Source organism: Manacus candei, unplaced genomic scaffold (assembly GCF_025592945.1).
Source record: "Manacus candei isolate 608988 ecotype Guabito, Panama unplaced genomic scaffold, ASM2559294v1 h1tg000046l, whole genome shotgun sequence".
NCBI classification, from domain to species: Eukaryota; Metazoa; Chordata; class Aves; order Passeriformes; family Pipridae; genus Manacus; species Manacus candei.
In genome coordinates, this window is record NW_026138094.1 from 6,172,671 (window position 1) to 6,185,461 (window position 12,791).

At 38.1% G+C, this 12,791-nt stretch overlaps 1 protein-coding gene across 5 annotated transcripts in view; it reads left to right on the forward strand.

Moving 5' to 3' along the window:
- GALK2 (galactokinase 2) overlaps positions 1-12,791 on the forward strand; it is a 46,682-nt gene that overhangs the window by 1,142 nt on the left and 32,749 nt on the right. For 2 of the 5 annotated variants that reach the window (XM_051797243.1, XM_051797245.1), the window contains exons 2-5: positions 1,201-1,289; positions 2,492-2,615; positions 6,258-6,348; positions 9,242-9,388. In XM_051797243.1, the coding sequence (XP_051653203.1) occupies positions 1,201-1,289; positions 2,492-2,615; positions 6,258-6,348; positions 9,242-9,388 (451 nt within the window). Of the gene's footprint in view, positions 1-1,200; positions 1,290-1,866; positions 1,931-2,491; positions 2,616-2,900; positions 2,993-6,257; positions 6,349-9,241; positions 9,389-12,791 lie in introns of those variants that run through there. The other 3 variants (XM_051797244.1, XM_051797247.1, XM_051797246.1) reach the window with 3 other exon arrangements.

The following is a 12,791-nucleotide window of genomic DNA, read 5'->3' on the forward strand; positions in this document are numbered from 1 at the left end:
TAGTGGGTATCAAGATGGAAAAGTAATAAACAATCTGTTAAAGAAAATCGTAACAAATGATATTTTGTAGCTTTCCATTTAAAGAAATCTTACAAAACATTTGAATATATGTAATTGGACAGTAACACAGCCTTTACGAAGAAATACAAACTAAATAATTGTGAAATTGTTAGCATCTGTTTCTCATTGCTGTTTTCTTCCACTTTGTATTAACTAAGGCTTCCAGTTCTAGTTTTAGACTAAATGTGGATACCTTATCAGGGTTCCTGTTACTGGATTTTTGTTAGGACACCAAAATTTTGCTTTAAGGTAGTTTTGAAGTGAGTTACTCTCAAATTTTCTATGCTACAGTAAGATAATGGCTTCATCTGTTCTCAGCCTTTGTTTACCCACCACGTTCTGCATGACACACTAAAGTATCCCAACTTTGCAAACACGTCTTTACAGTCTAAGGCAATAAAGCAGTATGCCAGAGTTTCTTTGCATTGAACTTTCAGTAGCACATCTAGGACCTCCAAACAGAAAGCTTAAAGAATTTCCTGGGAACTGTTCCTGTAATCTTGTGGATGAAATACTATCTAAATTGCAGGAACAAGCTGAGGTTTGGAATTTTAGTTGTCTGTATATGCATTTGTACAGAGATGGGGGAGTGGCTAATGTGGAAACTGATAAAAATCAAAACTCAGAAGAAAATTAATTTGCTCAGTCCTGGGGTGGCCAGAATTTGACTTTAAAGGGAGTGTCTCTGGGTGTGCCAGTGTCTCCCAGTGCCACAAATGAGCTGTTGGTCCACACTGCCAGATTCCTCCTCAATGGCAAACAGTTTTACAGAGCTGTGGCATAGAAGAGGTGGGTGGAGACCGTGGTATTTTGTTATCCCAGGCAACTGCCTTCCCTGCTTCTGTCTAGACCCAACCTAGACAGAGAATTTAAATAAAATAAGGCCTCTGCTAATCCTTATCAAGTGACTATATACATTTCTTATTAATTAGAATATTCTAAATAGTTATCTTTGTCACAATGTTATGTGAAGAGCAGAAATAAGCAGTTTAATGTCTCTCCTGATGTATCAGAGAAAACTCCACATACTTCAGAAAGTTCAGTTGAATTTACTTCAAGAAACATTGAACATTCCTGCCTTTTATGCAAATATAGTCTTTCTAACCTTCCTAACTGTAATATTTCTAACCTGCCTTTCAGATTGCAGAAACTGAAGGAAATGTTTATATCAAAATATGGATCAGCTCCCAAGTTTTATGCTCGTGCACCAGGACGAGTGAATTTAATAGGTAAAGGAGAAAATTAGTCTTCTGTTATTTTGCTTTATCTGCCATCATGGAAGTCTAATAGTTTAAAACACAGAATGGAAATAATTTAATTTTTTTTCTCAGAGAAGTTTCTTGTGATAAATGGGAAATCATATACACTTTAGTAGCTTTTACTATAACTTGTTATAAACAACTGTACATCCATGTTAGTTTTGGGAAAAACATTTATAGACAGCAGTGATGGTTTTGAAAATTGGAGTAACTTTCCAGCTTATGGGTGAATACCATTTTTTGGAAAGGCTTTGGAAATCTGAAGTAGTTCATGGATAGTGCATCCACAAATTAAATTAGTGTATATTTTCTCTTCTGTTATAATTTAAGTTACTAAATATAACCAGCCACACAGCAATGCATATGATAAAGCATGAAATGATTCTACCATCATCTCTTCTGTTCTCTTCCATAGAGGTGTGTCCACAGAACTTAGAATAGTTGATGTGATTCACTGGCAGACTGGAGAGACACAATTATTTCGTATGTAGGACTTACCTGCATTTCTGTGGCAGTGTTATTTTTGAGATTTCTTTATCCATGTTAGGATTTTGCTCTCCCTGGAGCTCAGTTTCCTGTATATGAAGTATCGCTATGCATTTGAAGACATTGTAAGTAGAAAGATCCTACAAAACAGAGCTTTAAAATTAGTTAGTCTGTTGTGCAATTAATTAATTTTTATGTCAGTGTTGTGAGAACATATGACATAGATTAAACAGACAGCATATGGTAACCGTGAATTATTCCCAAGAGAGAGGACATTTACACCTTATGTGTTGTATGCAACTGTATTAATGATTATTTAAACATAATTATTATATTCCTGGAAAAATATCCAGAAATTGTATGCACGTGACAGTGTACAAATAATGTGGCTGTTCTCATTGCTGGACAATAATATACATGGTAGTTTTTTCTAATTTTTGTAAGCCAGTGTTAAAAAATGAATATTTATAAACGGGTGCAATAGATAAAATCACTAAAGAAGAAATTTTGTGTGAAGTAATATGAAATGGAGGAAATGCACCCCAAACATCAAGTAATAAGAGTTGAAACTACACTAAGAAACTGTCCAATACAGTAAACTCCTGTAGCACTGAACTCCTGCAGAAGCCCTGTTACGGCCATTCCAGACTATTCCAAAATATTTTCCTTGTCTGTTTCTTTGATAGGAGAACACATAGACTACTGTGGTTATGCTGTGCTCCCGATGGCTATAGAACAAGATATCCTGATTGCAGCAGAACCTGTACAGACTCAAGTTGTGCAACTGGCAAATACCAATTCTTCATACTTGTAAGTAATTATGTTGTTTATTCACTAATTTTTGTGAACCTCTTCATGCAATTGCAATACAAGTCACCTTTCCAGAGAGCTGACAAACTTCTATTGCCATACAGAGTGCAACCGTATAAAACAAATCCTGTCAGCAGATGGAATTCCACTGACTCTGTGCTGTGTATTAGTTTAGAGCAATAGATTTGCAGCTGCTGTCTCCTACCTGTTTGTTCATCTCTCTCTTGTAAGGCCTCTGATTTTTCAATCCTTCTGAAGGTGCAATTCTGTCTTCCCTTCTTTTAGCTCATCTGTCTTGATATAATCCCCATAATTGGCAGCAGTTCGGTTTCTCCTGGAGAAGGGAGTGAAATGTTTTGTAATCGATTACTGCAGAGGTAAGCTAACACTCCCCTGCTCTGGAGAACCTGGGGCTGTGTTTTCACAACACAACAATCCGACTGTAGCAACAGTCCTGGCTCAAAAAATCTGTATTCTCTCTCTTCTACTTCCTACACAGCTGCTTGTTCACAGAATTATAGACCAGTTTAGGTTGGAAGAGACCTTTGGAGATCCTTGTAAACATCCTGATGGCCTTGTGCTGGATTCCCTGCAGTTCACCACTGTCTTTCCTGTATTGGGAAACCCCTAAACTGGATGCAGTATTCCAGCTGTGGTCTCACAAGTGCTGAACTTAGGGAAATAATCCTGCCATTCTTTTCAACTTCAGCCACGTTGTTCTGCCTCCTTGTAATAAACTGATATTTGTGTAGTTGCATGGCAGTTCAAATCAGGTCACTCATCCACATGAGCTTTTGTGGACATTTTGCAAAAGCCAGAATCAGCATAAGCTTAGTTTAAGCCATTTTTATTATTTAAACCAATGGCAAATTACTCCCTGAAAGCACAGTGTGTGGCAACACAGGGTCAGGAACACACTGCCAAAAGTGAGAACTCTTTGAGCACATATTCCTGCTTAAAGCTCAGTTTGTTACAAAAACATGTTCTGAGCTGCTGCCTGTGACTAAAACAGTTGAAAAGAATTTGTACTTGCATGGTAAGTATAAATACTCACAGACTTTTCACTCACTCTGGAGTATGTTTTCACATTATAGCTGGGCTGAATTAAGAATTTGCCACTGCCAGAAGGCAGTGGTGCTTCTTTTACCCCAAGTCTCCCTGTCCCTGCTTCTAACATCAATCCATCCTCTGCCTTTTAGCAGGTGTGGTATCTGTTTGATCTTAAGGTAAAGTGCACTATTTCCCCCTTTTTTACTTGCTTAATTTTCTGTCATTTTAGTGAACTGCCAGGCACTCAGCACTAAAGCTGACATGGGGTAAACATTGGGAACAAGCAGTGCTGAGCAGGGGCAAAAGGAATGAAAGATGTGCATGGGACCTTCCCCTTTCTTCAGTAGCAACCTCTCAACAGGGCTGAAGCTGTATTGCAAAACCATTCTGCAAGAGGCAATAGTTTCAGATTTAGAGAAGCTTTGATTAGGAGTAGTTGTTATAATGGACAATAAATAAAGCAGTAATTACAAGGTAAACATTTTTCCTTGGTCTTCAAGCTTTGCCATATTATATCACAGTTGAAATGGCCTTCTCCTAAGGTGTATAGAGTTCCTATCAAGTCTAGAATTACAGCCTTTGAATTCAGACTGCACACACCATCACTATATTTTTACATCTGCCCTGGTTTCAGTTTGAGATCATATGCTGTAAACCATAAACCAAGAAGAGGTCTCAGAATTCAGCATTAACATCTTGGTTTTGTTGAGGCACTGTTGCTTAAAAACAAAGCTGAAACATGCCCATAATTTCATAACAAAGAAATATTTTTCAACACTTTGAATGTTACACCACAAACAAAACTGATGACAGTATGTCTTTCTTTCCCAGCCTGTTACACTGGTAGATTTATGCCTGTGGTGAATGCACATATATAGGCCTTGGTGAACAAGGACAAATCATAAACCTCCATAGAATCACTATTTTCCTGTTTAATTCTTGTTTTGTGAACTGGTAAAATGTGTAACAGTTCTGTAGCTTCCACCCTGATAGTTCATGTTAGCTTTTAGGAAAAATAGGACAGAGAACAGGTTGCTAAAAAAACCACCTATTTGTTTTTCATCAAAAACCATCTCAACTGATCTGACACCTTTTATGTTATTAGGGCTAAAATGGTATTCAGTACTTACAGTCTTTTGAAGTTCCTGATACCTCCCCTTCACATAATGTCTTTGTAATTGAGAAGTATGTGCACAGAGAATATCTGGCATTATACTTCTCAAAATGCCTTCAGAAGTACCAGAGGATGGTAATTACCAATCAGTTCCCATCCCATGGCCTGAAAGCTTTGTTGTTTGTTGGGTTTCTTTTAAATCTGGGTATTTGTACAGAGGACTCAAACACATAAACTAACAGATTGACAAGACAATGAAGTTCTGTGAGAAAGAGCCAAATTGGTCTCCAAACATAAGGATTATTTACTATTTGAGCAGTAAAAAATGCCTCAGCCACTCTACTCAAAAATCTCATCTCTTGTCATTATACAAAAGAAATGGAATGCTTATATCTAGTCATGGAGAAGTGGCATTCTTTCCCAAGCATTCTCTAAAAAAGAAAGGCTAGAACAGACAATATCAGAATACTTTTATTTCGTGGGTATGTTTTTCCCAATTTTTTATTTTATTTTATTATAAAGTTCTCATATTGATCTGCTTGCTTTCCAGTAGTATAATTTCTTGAAAGTGGTTTTATTCCCATTAAACCTAAATATTTCTGTGACATTCAGCTGCCTCTGTTCACATTGTTTGGCAGACCTTGCTTTAAAAAGCACAGCTGAGCCTGCAACTTTGGAATATATTTTGTTAGATTTCTTGACCTTCTTGGTGCCTTTCCTGTTTCAGTGTTGGGCACCTGCTGTAATGGCATCAGGTAGATACAGCTATTGGGTGTTCAGAGTAAAGACTGCTGAACAACTTGCACCTCTTGGGGACTGATGCCCACTCCTCTGAGGCTCTGTGAGTCATTCCATACCCACTTTGACAGCACCTATCTAGCATTAGTTTCTTTAAGAACATTAAAGCTTACTCTTTTTATTATTTTGCAAGGAGTATGAATTATCCCGGAGGAAACAGAGAAATTATTTAAACTAAATAATTTTAATTACATCGTGTAACGTCTGTAATAGAACTCTGCAGCATTAGACCTGTTTTAGTGAAGTGCTGTTCAGAGCAAAGGGGATGAAGATGAATTCCTGAGCAGGAATTACCAGAGAGCCTGAAATTTATCTCTCTCTATTCAAGGTTTGACAGGCATGATTATTTAGATTTTTACTTCTCTAAGATATCAGGATTGAATACACACATGATGGAGGGCATTCTGCCTTAATTAAGGATGTCAAAGGCAGCCTAAATTCTGGATTTATCTAGTAAATTCTGTATACTTCAGCAAGAATTCTTATGCTTTCATCTAAAATAATCTTAAAGAATTGATTAATAAAGAATATCTGTTAAAAAAAACCAAAACAAACCAAAACACATTGCATTGAAAAACATTGACCTGTTTTTGTCCATCAGCAGGTGGCAGTAACAAGCCACGTTTTTTCAAACTAAATTCAGTACAAATTTAAGCCTCAAGGTTTTTCTGTTTTTGCAGGGATTTCAGTACTAGTGTTAATAACATTCAGATTAACAAAACCAAACCTCAATGGCATAACTACTTCCTGTGTGGACTGAAGGGCATCCAGGTAAGCTAAATCCACTTAACTTATGAAATTATCGTTGAAGTAAAATACAACAAGCATAGCTGTTCATCTCAGAATACTTTCTTACATTCTATAGGTTTTCTTGATATACAGTTAAGTATTTTTTATGTTAAAATTTAAAGAGGAGATATGAATGGGTTTGCTTTAAAATAGTTGCAGAGCACTATTTTTGTTTTTATTTAAAAAAATTACGATAGCAAATAATTATTTAGTAACGTCATGATCAAACTCATCATGATGACATTTCTGTATTTTGAAGTAAAAAAGAATGCTTTCCAATGGAATAATCTAATTAAAATTTGCTTTAAAAAAGGTTTGGAGGCTTGTCTGTCAGGACACAAAGATCATATTTTCATCCTTTTCTTCCCTTCAAAACATTTCTAAAAACCATGAACTTCTATTAATGTTGGAAACCTATAATTTGTGCACAGCAACTGAGTGAAGCCGAGTCATGCAGGAGGCAAAAGAAAATGTAAAAACTAAGCAAACAGCATATAGAAGAAATAATCCATTAAGAACCATTACTTATCCTGGTTTTCAGTGTTTGAATAGGATTTCCAAAATTCCCTGAGTTAAAAGTGCAGCTCTGCAGGAAACGGCAACTTACGGGAACGGCGGGAACACTGAACAGACATTTTCCCGTCTGCCCATCTGAGCTTTATCTCCTCCGCTGGGAGCTCGCCTGTCTCCAGACTGACTTGAAGACCAAACTGCCTGTGAAGCCAAGTGCTGGTTGTCAGTGCTGTCCTGGGAGGCAGCCTGAACTCACCAGAGGGGCTCCTATAAATCTCACCTGCTGTTTGCAGGTGATTCGTGGCTCTTAGAGTTAAAAAAAAAAAAAAAAAAAAAAAAAGGTGCCTTCGCAGCTTGATGTCAATCCAGTGATACTTCTGGAAGGGCAGATGGGATAAACAGTGATGGTCAGGTCAGGAACAGGTTGCCACAGCCATCCCAAATTATGGGCATATGTGCTTTTTAAAGCACATGAAGTTTGCCTCAGGATAGGCCATCTAGGTCACCTCATGGGATGGTCCAATAGATAAGAACTGCAGAGAGCCAACAAAGCCTACCTCAAACCTGCCACTGGAGGCTTCAAAGTACAGTTTTTGGAACAATCAGTGCCACAAATCACTTTATTACAATCCACAGTTCCTAAACAGACCCCTGTCTCTATGTACAGACCCCAATAAATTACTTATGTGTGCAGTAACATGAGTATTTTCAATTTGGTATTGCTCAGTACCACGAGCGTTTAAATTGCATTGACTGGAGAGATATAGATTAGGTTTCTTTACAATATGTCCTTTCTTATATTAAGGCTAGCATGACCAATTGACTTTATTTATTTTGCAGTCTGCTACTGAGATTTGTTTCCTAAGGACAAGCTTTCATACTTGAAGGTTAATTTGCAAAGCAGGTTTGCAGACTCTAGTACTGGCAGAAAATAAGCATAAATGTTACAGGCTTAAGAAACACTGAAATACAAGTACTCAGAGGGTCCAGCAGGATAATCTGTTTATATTGAGTTGAACATGCTATCCTTTTGGGACAGAACTGTTGCAGAACTTGGCAAAGTCCATTTTCATTTTTGAAACTGAAGTACGTTTTCTATTTAAACATCGCGTGATAAGTCTGCAAGCCTGATTCATATTCAAGACAATCCAGAAACTGGGGATCAGTTTCTGGTTACTCAAGCATTTTCTGTTTTTGAACAAGCCTACCTAGTGTTCTTCATGAAGGGGCATGGGCAGCAATAGTATTTTAGGTATGAATTTCCTATATTTGTAGAAGGGGAAATTCAAAATAATTTGAACCGATAGTAGAAGACTTTAAAGGAGGTTCTTTGTGTTTGCTGATCTCTACCATTGGTACTTATGGCTGAAGTTGTTTCAGGAAAAGCAGTAGAAATCTTTTGAAGGTGGGTATTTCTTTATGAAAACTCTGCTATTTTTTCTGATTATTGACACTATAACATAGTCTACTGACATATAAATTGCATCAGAATGCAGCTATTCATATACCTCCCATATACATTCAATGATTTTTTAATAAGTACTGCATGTTTGTTTCAAACTGACAGCAGAGAGAAACTTATATTAAAGCAATTATAAATAAAAAGACAAAGCGACTAAAGAATAATTAAAAGAGTATGTACATGAGGATTTATGACTTCTGGATTAAATGTATTATCTGTGATACCTATCATGCACGTAAAAGTATTTTAAACCTTATTCTAAAAGTAGCATGACAGAGACCATTCCTGCTGGTAGGTGTGTCTTTGTGCCTCCAAAAGCACAGAGTCCCTCAAGTACCATTTGGTTTTCCCAGGGTCAGTCCTGTGGGTGCTTCAGGAGATGAGCATCTGCCTTTGAATACAGCTGCATGGCTACCAGTTCCCCATCAGTGTCACGTGGCTCCCTAACACCACATGCCACTGTTAGATGTGAAGCATAAAGTAGAACCTTAAGCTCCTCAGGATGCCTTAAAGTGAAGAGCTGTCAAGAAAAGGACAAAAGTAGGGTATGAAATGATTGGTAACTGTCACCACGGCAGCTCAGAGAGGAGGCAGTTGCTGCAAAACCCACCCACGAAGCTTGGTAAATTCTTGGGCATTCAGCCCATACTGAGTTCTGCTTGGGGTACAGTTATATGTTTGTGTACAGCAATTGTAGACATACCTTTGGCTGGAGCCCTACCATTGGTTTGTTCTTAAGGAATAGAAGGAAAACTTTGCTTTTGGTTTATTTTGGAGATACCAGAAGCCGGTCCTTGGTTTAAGCAACTCAGTAGAAGGATTCTCTTTCTAAGTATCAGATAATTGCAAGCCTGAGCCTGTCTGTACTTGAAACTGAGGTTGTTTATTTTTCATTGTTAGGAACATTTTGGTCTTAATAACCCAACTGGAATGAATTGTCTGCTAGATGGAACCATCCCTCCAAGTTCTGGTCTCTCTAGCTCCAGTGCTTTGGTGTGCTGTGCAGGACTCGTGACACTCAGAGCTAATGGAAAAACCCTCTCTAAGGTAATTTACTGTAAAACACGAGAGTGTCAGCAGTAAAATTCTACTTAAAATTAAATATTGTTAATGCCTGTAAACATTAAAAACACGATACAATTGTTTTTGCAAAGAGTTGTTGGATATAAACTTAAGATATTGCACAATTGAGCAAACATCTTTGGCCAAATTTTGGCAGCATTTGAATTTGGCAAGAACACAGGCTTACATTAAAGCTGAAAAAAGGAGCATTATTGTAAGCCTGTATTTTGGCCAACCATCAGGTCCATGCCTGAACCAGATGTGCTATCTGCAGGCCAGGACTGAGGATATATGTGCTGAAACATGTGGACCACACCCCCGAGGCCTTTACCCTCTCCCTGAATGACTTTTCATGGCTTTAACAGCAGAGCATCTGTTGGAGGCCTGTGGAACAATTTCTTGATAAATTATATAATCAGCACAAACTAGAGGTAAAATTCTTCCATCTGACTCTCCTTATTCTCTTCATAGTTTTTTCAGAATGAACATATTTACAATCCAAAATGTATTCCTCACTTTTAAACAAACATTAGTCTAGAAACAAACCCCAAGTATGTGACCTGTTAGCAGTACAACTGTTAGTAGAATTTGGCTCATGTAATACAAATTTCTGGAGGAGTCATGGTCCTTGAAGGTGCCATATGGGAATGAACTTCTGTCCAGTAAAAACGTCTGGTTAAGTGAAACTAGGATCTTAAATTAGAACATTGTCAAGAAGAGAAAAGAACAGATCTAAATGTGACTGTTATGCATATTTGTGCCTATTGTCTAAGGCAGACATTCCCAAATTGTGGTACAAAGCCAACTGAAAGTGGTACATGATGATGGCAGCTGTTAACTCTGCTTGTAACAAGCACTTCTCTGAGCCATGAGGTAAACAGATTCACACAGAAAGTTTTTGCTGATCTGTTGTGATTTACTTCTCTGTGTAGCTGTAGTTGCAGCAATTGCTCAGCAGTGACTTCACCATCCCACAGTGCACACCTCAAAGGGCTTCAGGAGAGGGTCAAGGCAGAAAGAAACAGGTTGGTGAGGCAGGGCAGCTTTTTGATGTAGGAGGATATGGCTACAGTCACTGTCACCCTGATTTGTGTCAGTGCAAGGTGTGGTCAAAAGGTAGGTGAGGGATTGGACACCTTGACAGAGGCTCTGCTTTGTGAGGTCAGACATGTAGAGGAGTGGGAGATGAAAGTGTGGAGTCGAGAATTCCACTTGGATGAATGAGACTTTGCAGTTAAAGGGTTGGAGGTGACATGACATGTACCTGTCCTGGCAACAAGCTTCTGGTTTTGCACAGATGGTCTCACCACAGCTCAGCCCCATCTCTGATGGTGGTCACCAAATGAGCTCAGCTTGGGAACTGCTGATCAAAATCACTGGAGTGCATGTGTTCAAATTGGCTATCTTCAAAATCTGTAAAACTGACAGAGGTCAGAAAGCCCAAATTTTACTAGGTAGTAGAAATCTGTATCTGCAAAACCAGAAGCCAGGTTTTCATTATTCCAAGAAATACTGCACAGCCTTCTTCAGGGAATAAATGATACAGTGTGTATCTTGAGCTCAATTTACACATAGCTTGGGAGTACTGGCCAGCATTATGCCAGACTTGTTGTAAAGAAAAGTGCAAAACTTCTGGCATTTTCACATAAAATTATGGAGGAAGAGAAAGAAGACAGAGATTCCACTGAATGGCTTTCCTTCTCCTCATGTGTCCTGTTCAATCAACCCAAAGTCTCTTCTTGCTGTTTGAAAAATGTGCTGAAAGTTAAGCTTGTGTCTGAAATACAGATGGACAAACACAAGAGACACAATTGCACATTTTTGTCAGAAAATCCTGCTGTCTGCAGCCAGATACTTTGCACTTGTGATGAAAAATCACCAATTAATGTACAGATGAGAATTCTCAATAGCCAACATAGGCACAATTAGGAACATCTCCCAGGTTTTGTGTGCTTGCATAGACCAAGACACTTGGTTGTGGTGGTTAAAAGAGAGGATGACAGCTCTGAAGACTGATTACTTTTGTCCAGGCTTTAAGTTTCCCCAAATCTTACAGGACAGTAAAAACAAGTTCAGTGTTCTTGGCTAATTTATGATTTAGCATTAGAGACCTCTTGTATCTGGCTAAATCCAGATTCTCTGTTGCACTGGATTTATGCTTAGCCTCCCAGAACTGCCTTGTATAAGGCAGAGCTGAGTATAAATTAGAGCAATCTAGGCATGTGAGCCCTCAGAAGTATAAAACGTGCTCTGGCCACTTCTTGCCAGCTCCTAATGCATCCTGTGCTGGTATCAAATGGTATCTGTGCAGGATCCAGCAATGCTGGCTGTGCATCAGCCGGGAGCTCCTCCATGGCAGGGAAATTCTTAGCTGAGCAGAACTAGGGGCTTTCCAGAGCCTTTCTACTAGAAAGCAAACCAGGACCTTGCATTTTTAAGGCTCTGGATATTAATGTGTTTGTTTATTTTAAAGAAGAAATATCATTGTACCCTTCCCCTCCACCCTTTTTTTTTTTTTTTCAGATGCTTTACAGTTGCGAAAGTTGTAAATTGTGGCATTTGTAAGTAACAATATTTGGTCATGGCGGTAATTTTATGAGAAAAGATTGACTTTTTGCCCCTCATTAGTCTGATGGACTTTGCAAAATCTTAGTACGATGGTTTGTAGCAGCAGTACAGGAAACTTTTGGCTTTGGAATCAAATTTGGCTGAATTGTAGGGCTTCTGTAGCCAAAGTTATGAAAAATTGACCTTTTACTGAATGGAACATTTATCTGTTTTGCTTCTGTGAAACTATTTTTATGAGAATATTTTAGTTATATGCTCTTTTTCCTGACAAATGTAAGTTTAAAATAGTAGCTGTAGAGTAAAAGTCCTTGAAATTTAGAGCTTTTATGAGATAACACGTCCAGTGTGAAGTTTGGGCTTATGAGATTAAGAGCCAAAAAACCCCAGAATTAAAAAACATTGTAAAAGCATGGCTAGAATTTCATGGTGGCTTACTTTAAAAATAGCACTTTTTTGACATTGAAAACAAAATCAGAAAAAAATATGCTCTCCCTAATTGTGTGTAGCAGTCTGCAATAGGGCATTGTTTCAGTGTGCATACAAATTTTTTTTTAAAAAACCCATCACGCACATACACAATAGTTTAGGGAAAATACCAGTTCAAGACAATTCAGCCAGATGTGCAGTGCTAACCAGTTGCAGCAGTGCAATAGCATTCAAATAACAAGATGGAAAATGTAGAATGTGATCCTTAAAAAGAATCCATTTTTCTTCTCCAGACAGGATACCAGTCTAAGGCTGTGTTGGCATCACTCAAGCAGCAGCAATGCTCACTATTAGTAGTTTTTGATTTTAGAGTGATTTTTATTTCACTGTTACA